The sequence below is a fragment of the Solenopsis invicta genome, chromosome 14 (assembly GCF_016802725.1).
Source record: "Solenopsis invicta isolate M01_SB chromosome 14, UNIL_Sinv_3.0, whole genome shotgun sequence".
Lineage (NCBI taxonomy): Eukaryota > Metazoa > Arthropoda > Insecta > Hymenoptera > Formicidae > Solenopsis > Solenopsis invicta.
In genome coordinates, this window is record NC_052677.1 from 2,192,732 (window position 1) to 2,200,086 (window position 7,355).

General features: G+C 63.6%; 1 protein-coding gene across 1 annotated transcript; it reads right to left on the bottom strand.

The window, feature by feature from the left end:
• Positions 1 to 3,286: 3,286 nt before the first annotated feature.
• LOC120359580 (nucleolar protein dao-5-like) lies at positions 3,287 to 5,677 on the bottom strand. The gene has a single exon (XM_039457578.1). It carries the CDS (start codon positions 5,675 to 5,677, stop codon positions 3,287 to 3,289), a length of 2,391 nt encoding a protein of 796 aa, XP_039313512.1.
• Between the last annotated feature and the right edge of the window lie 1,678 nt (positions 5,678 to 7,355).

Consider the following 7,355-nt stretch of genomic DNA (forward strand, 5'->3'; position numbering starts at 1 on the left):
TCAAGTGATACTATCTGTGTATTTCTATTAAAAAATTTTTCTGTTTTAACCTAAGTAGATGTACTTAATTTTAAAAAGTTTTAAAGAAATATATAACATTTAATCTTAAAGAATTAAGGAAAAAACAGAAATGAGAAAGTTTTATTAAAATATAAAATTTTTAAACTACAAAAAATTTTACGCCGCTCCGTCGCCCACGCCGGGCACCCCTCCAGGGTGTGCTGGGCCGTGTCCCGTTCTTCGGGGCAGTGGTGACACCGAGGTGTGGCCTCCCGCCCGGTCATCTCTTGCAGGTACTCTCCGAAGCAACCATGCCCGGAGAGCACCTGCGTCATGTGGAAGGTCAAGCCACCGTATGACCTCCCCAACCATTCCTTTAGACCAGGCTGGAAAGCCCCCACAACCCTTAGGCCCACCCTGGCGTCTGGAAGCCGCTCCTGCCAGTGTTGGATGACGCCCGCCTTGGCCAGGTTTCTCCTGGCTTCCAGCATTTTGGGCGTCATCACCACGCCATCCCGGGCCAGCTCCTCCTTCCACTCGTACATGTCGAGCAGCGTGCCCGCCACGTACACCCATGGAGCCGACCCGGCCAGCACCAGAGCGGCATCCCGAGCCACGGTGCAGTACGAGCGTGCAACCCTGATGGCCATTCGGCGCTGTTTTCGATACAATATATCGAGATTGCGCCTGTTGGCCGCCAGGGACTCGTACCACACAGGGGCACCGTACAGCGCGATAGAGCGCATCAAGCCCATGTAGAGAGTTCGCACCCTCTCAGAGGGGCCCCCCAGGCTGGGCATGATGCGACCAAAGCTCGTGATCGCTCTGCCCAGCCTGGAGGCCACCCATTCGAAGTGGGGACCAAAGGTCCACTTCGAGTCCAGGATCAGTCCCAGATATTTCATCTGGGATTTCACCCGGACCCGAGTGCCCTCCACGTCGATAGTCCGCCATCGCGGGCCCGCCTCCCTGGGTCCGCCGAGCCACAGCGCCTCCGTCTTGTGTAAGGCTACTTTGAGGCCCAGGGAGCGGATCCTCCTGAGCATCATCGCGATGCCTCCCGCCGCTATACGTCGCACCTCTCCCCAGCTGGCGCCGGAGATCACAATAAGGGTGTCGTCGGCATAGCATACCAGCGACACCCCCGCCGGGGTGCATCGATTGATAGCCCAATCGTAGCCAATGTTCCACAGGAGTGGCCCAAGGACCGACCCCTGCGGAACACCCCGTGTGATCCTCCGGCTCGTGCGTCCCCCGTCTCTGTTGCCGCAGGTGACCGAGCGGCCCCCGAGGTAGGCTTCAATGGCCTCCACGAGGTACGGGGGAACGCCCTTCCTGCGTAGGCCCCTCCTGATGCTCCTCCAGGGCAGGGTGTTGAAGGCATTGGAGATATCCAAGCTGATAGCCAATGCCACCCTGCCCCGGGAGACCGCCTTATCGACCAGGGACCTCAACCGCCGGATAGCTCCGACGGTTGATCTCCCCGGTCTGAATCCATACTGGCAATATTCCAGGTCGGGGCCCACCGAGGAGAGGTGCGTCGTGATCCGGTCGGCCAGGATCCTCTCGTATAGCTTACCGACCTCATCTATGAGGCAGATGGGCCGGTAAGCCGACGGATCGTTGGCGGGCCGGCCCTCCTTCGGCAGGAGGACCAGCCTTGCTTCCTTCCATGGGGAAGGGAACCGCCCCGTTTGGAGGCACCTGTTAAAGAGGCGCCTGAGACGGCCGCCCAGGACCTCAAGGGCGACCGCCCAGACCCTCCCGGGGACTCCATCCGGGCCAGGGGCGGTGTTCTTCCTCCTCATTCGCTTCACCGCCCTGGCCATCTCCTCCTCGGTGACCTCCTTGTCCTCGGTCCATCCGACCCTTTCCATGACAAGGGCCGGGTCTTCCCTGGGGCGGCTCTCCTCCCCGGGATCCTCCGGGAAGAGGGCGGCCACGACTTCCCCCAGGAACACCGGATCAAGTGACTCCGTTGTGGGGGGCGCCGCTGGTCGGAGCTTGTTTCGGACCATGCGGTACGGGCGCCCCCACGGGTCCTCGTCCAGAGTCCCCAGGAGTTCTCCCCAGGCCTGCGCCTTCGCCTTGGCGATGGCGGCCTGGAGGGCCTTCCTCTTGTCGCGGTACACGCTGTACAGTCGGGCCGCCTCCTCCCCGTTGTTTACCCTTCGCCTTCTTTGCCTGGTGTACTGGCGGCGCGCGGAGTTGCAGTCCTGACGCATGGCCGCAATCTCCGGCGTCCACCAGTACACCGACTTCTTCCGTGGAGCGGTTCGGCTCCGAGGCATGGAGGCGTCGCAGATCTGCCACATGGCTTCTCTGAACCACAACGCCTCCGCCTCGACGTCGCAAAGGTCCGCGTTCGGATTCCCCTCCCAGGCTTTCGCTGTCGCGGCCGACAGAGCAGCGTCCCCGTCGAACTTTTTCAGCGCCCAGCGGGGCGGGCCCTCGGGTTGCGCCGGGCGGCCGTGACCACCGCCGACGGCCGCGGGCGAGGAGACCTCCATCGTGATGTATCTGTGGTCGGATAGAGTCTCCTCTCCCGCCACCATCCACCGCCGGACCTCCCTGGACGCCTCCGGGGACCCCATCGTGATGTCCACGATGGAGCTACCCCGGGCGTTAACGCAAGTCGGTTCCGTGCCGCTGTTGAGGACCAGGAGGTCCAGCCCGGCCGCCCAGTCTCCCAGTAGCTCGCCCCTCGTATCCGTGACCGGGGAGCCCCAATCCGCAGATTTTGAGTTGAAGTCCCCGGCCACTAGCACCCAGCCCGGGAGGAGTCGCCGAACCGCTCCACCAATCTCCCCCAGTTTCGCCTCGTACTCCGCTAGCGAAATGTTGGGGGAGATATATACCCCAACGAGGGCCCTAGGGCCCCAACGGCAGACGATGAACCCCTCCCCCCTTTTCACCGGGGTGAGAGGGGTCGACGCCGCTCTACCTTGTATGACGATCGCAGCCAAGCCCGCGCTGTCCCCCTGCCATCTTGCGTCGGCAGGAGGAACTGCGTAGGGCTCGGCCACGATCGCAACACCTATGTCCCACTCCGCCATGGTCTGGACCAGGAGGTCTTGTGCCCTGGCGGAGTGGTTTATATTAGCCTGGAGGAGACGATGCTTATCCATTAAAGGGCCGTGTCCATCGCCTCCTCCCGGCTATTTCCTGCCGTCGTTTTGGGGCGTGTTTCCGTCCGCACCTCCGCCTCTACCGTGGTATCCATTGGACCCTGACTGTTAACAGGGCCCGAAGGAACTCCGCTCTTGCTTTTTGCAGGGTTAGGGCCCTAGGGAGGTTGTGCCCCCTTCTGGCCCTTCTCCCCATCCCTCCTGGCAGGAGGTGGGGAGCATGCCGGCCCCCCGAAGCGGTGGTCCGCCGGTCTGCCCAGCTCACTGCAGAGTGGGCAGCACACTGCCTCCTCGCAGCCGCCGGCAAGGTGGCCGGCCTGGCCACACCGATAACACAGATCGCTCCGGTCGGTTTCGGCCGTGCACGCAGCCACCGTGTGGCCAGATCGCCAGCACCTGAAGCATTGGGCGGGCCTGGCTCTGAGTGCCTCGACTTTGGCCATGACCCACCCAATTTGTACCCTGCCGGCCTCAGCTAGTTTGCGGGCAGCCGCAGCCGGGCAACGGACCCAGACGGAGCCGAGTCCCCTCCGTTGCCGCCTGATGCTGCCCACCTGAATCTCCCAGGTGGCGCAGCCTCCCACACGCGCCAGATCCTCGGCCACCCCCTGGCCGCTTGTGACGTCGTCCAGCCCTGTCACGCGTAGCTCGGCAGTTTTAACTGGTCGCGTTATTTTTACTTCGTCGCTGCCGAGCTCCGCTTGGAGCCTGGCCGCGAGATCGTCCGCCTTCTTATGGCTGTCCTCACCGGGAACCTCATAGATGATGGCCCCGGTGATGGCCCTTCTCGGGCGGAGCGACGCGATGCCCAGGCTCCTCAGGTCGATCTTGTCCCTGATTCTGGACAGGGCTGCCGACACCGTCACCTTCCCCTCGTCCACGGCCGTTAGTACGACCGCGGCCTGCTTGGGGACCTTGATTTTGACCTTCTTCGAGGTTGCTTTGGGGGGGGCCTTAGCGCTCGGAGTGGCTCGGGCCTTGGCCGGTTCCTTGACCGCAACCGTTGGCCTTTTGGTCTCCGGATTGGCCTTGTCTGCCTTCCTCCTAGCCTTTCGGCCAACGACTGTCGTCCATACCTCCGCGACCGGGGCGGCCGGGGGGTCAGACGTCCTCACCAGAGGACTCGGCGCCTCCGGTGCCCTCGGGGCAGGAGCGGGAGCCATGTTGTGACTCTGACCATCTTTCTTGCTCAGAGTCACTCCTTTCCTAGCCGCTTCTTTGTTAGGAGGCTTGGCTCCTAACGGGGGGCGCAGCGGCTGCTCCGGAAGCAGTCTTCCCTGCAGGGCGCCGAGCCGCGCGTCGAGCATCAGCCCCACCTGCTCCAGGATTCTGCGAACAAGCATGTCCTGGGATGGGGCTGCGCCTTCCGTTCCCTGCGGCGCTTGATGTGCCACCTCCGTTGTCGGTTGGGTCGGCCCGCTTGGCCCGGAAAGAGGCATTTCAGCCTCCTCCTCGGACGAGCTGAGGGCTCTGGGCCTCGCCCTTCGTTTTGTCCCCTCCGGAGGGGGTGAGGTCCCACTCGAGGACGGTTTTGAGAGGCCGTCATCCTTCGACTGGCGTTTCGACTCGGCAACTTGCCGCTTCAGGTCCGCCAAGTCTCTTTTGAGGAGGTCCACCTCCTTCCTCAGGTTTGTATTCGCCTTTTGCAATCTGCGGACCTCCTCATTTGTTGACCGCTCGCTCAGCTCCTTAAAAGTATTCTCCGCCAGCGTCGCGATCTCGCGCAGCGCCTTTTGGGTGGTACCCCTTAGCCCCTTCCGGTAATTCGATATTTCCCTTAGGCGGGCCGCCCCGTTGTCGACTTGTTGTCGCAGTTCTTGCACCGTTAGGTCTTCCACCCTAACACGGTCCTCCCCTTTGTTGGCTGCCAGCCCCATGAGGGCTTTGGCCGCTGGAGTGCTCTTGTCGGCGATCCAGTTTTTATGGAGAGCCGCCTCTGCCCTCGCATAGGAGTCCTCTCGCTCCTCAGCTGAGATGACTCTACGCGCTTTGCTATCCTTGTCTCCGTCCGAGGAGGACCCCTTCTTGGCCCTCCTCTTCCGGCTTCCTGCAGTGGCTGTTGTGGCCGTACTAGTTGCCGTGGCCGTCGTTGCCACGCTAGTATCGGTATCGTCGCCGTCGTCGTCCGCAGAGTAGTGCGCGGGAAGGTCAGGTATGACCACTACGCACTCCCTCGCACCCCCCGCAGGCGTCATGAGCGGGAGGGAAGCCCCACCGCCCTTCTTTGGAAGTGGCGGATACTCCCGTATGGTATACGGGGGCGCCACCCTGACGGAGCTTACCACCCTTGCCTTGTCTTTTCTGGACTTCGGTCCAGGCTTCTTAAAGGGGTCCTCCTCGCCGCTTTGGATCGGGCTGAAATATTCCAGCCCGCCCGCCGCGGCGTGGGGGCCCCTTACATAGGGGGTGTCCTCTCTGCCTTCCGCTGGTGCTACATTGATGTAGCTAGAGTGCGCTGGAGGACCAGCCACTCCTAGACTTCCCTCTGCGCGAGTGCTGGAGCTCGCACTGCTCCCTCCCTGTTCGGTAATGTCATTGTGAGTGTTCATTGTGAAGTTAAATCCCACTCCCCGTGACGGCTGGACCGACCGGCGTATCTCCCACTCCCCCCACTGGGTGGGAAGGAGTGCCCCGGGTACTCCCCCCCCGGGGGGTCGGCTTATGGCACGGGCTCCGGGAATGTTACATCCGGAGCACTGGCCTCCCGCCCCTTACGCACCCGCACGGGGAAGCCATCAAGGACTCGCCCCGTGCGGGCTTTCAGGGGTCCCCCGCTTCCGACAGCGGGGGCACCGTCACGGATGGCGCCACCCGGGGGGCCCCACGGACAGATCGGGCAACGGAGGCGACGCCTCTTCCGCACCCTAACCGCCGTGGCGACCAGCACGTCTGCCGTGAGGTACACGGCCCTCACGGCAGACACTACACCACCCGGTGTCCCGCTTCGGAAGGGGCGCCGTCGCGGAGACACCGGGCACTTGCGTCTCGTCCCGAGCCCTGCCTCGGAATACTTCCGAGCGGCCTCGGGGCCAGTCCAGCCCGCAGCTCCGGGGAGAGTTTCCCGCGAGGCACGCGCTGGACCGTCCTCCACCGCTCCGACCCTGCCCCGGAATAATTCCGGGCGGCCCGGAGACGGCCCAGCCCGCTGGGTCCGGTGTGCCGGGGTCCCAGCGGCCCGTCCCTCTTCATGGAAGCGGCAGGCGCTTTGCTCCGGGACGAATCCCCTCGCAGAAGCGCCCACCGCTTTACAACGAAAGCCCCCGGCCCCGCCTCGGAAACGTCCGGGCGGCCCGGGGGCCGTCCCGACCCGATGTATCGAGGAGAGTTTCCCGCAATACACGCGTTGGGACGTCCCACGCCGCACCGTCCCCGCCCGGAATAAAGTCCGGGCGGTCCGGAAACGGCCCAGCCCGACGGGTTCGGTAATACCGAGGTCCCGCCGGCCCGTCCCACTCCGAGGGGTGCCGACTCCCCCATGCCCGGAGACGAGCCGCAGAGCGGCATCATCCCCCGACACGGAGGTCGCCGGCCCTCATTCTCGCGGTAGGCTCCCCGCGCGATGAGCCTAGGGCCCTGCGTTCGCCCTCCGCTGAGGGCGAACGCCCACGCTGCCCACCAGTTAACACCGCTGGCGTCCACGACACGGCGCCCGATACCGCTTTACACGGCACCGGGCACCGCGCCACAAACGCCACCTTTGAATTTTTATAGAGGTTTACTCCTCGCAGCCCGGGCGGTGAGGCCCAGGCCCCCGGTCCATCCCGTGCGTAGTTTCAGCACGTGATGGATTACGGTATTCAGTTTGGGCGCCAGGGTCGCTGACGTCCCTGAGTCTACGGCCTACGAGAGACCGCAGACCCCCTAGCGAGCTCGGGAACCGCAGAAACGCCGCGTCCTGTATCCGGAGTCAATCCGCAGTCTCGGAAGACCACGGATCAACCCCGGACCCCTACGGGCCATCCCTAACCCTATGGCAGCGGGCTGCCATCCAACTAACTAGTTGGCGTCCGCGACGCAGAGACCCGCACCGCTGTTACACGGACAGGGGATCCCGCGCCGCGGACGCCACCCTCGGATTTTTTATAGAGGTTTACTCCTCGCGGCCCAGGCGGTGAAGCCCAGGCCCCCGGTCCATCCCGTGCGTAATTTCAGCACGTGATGGATTACGGTATTCAGCTCGGGCGCCAGGGTCGCTGAAGTCCCTGAGTCTACGGCCCACGAAGGACC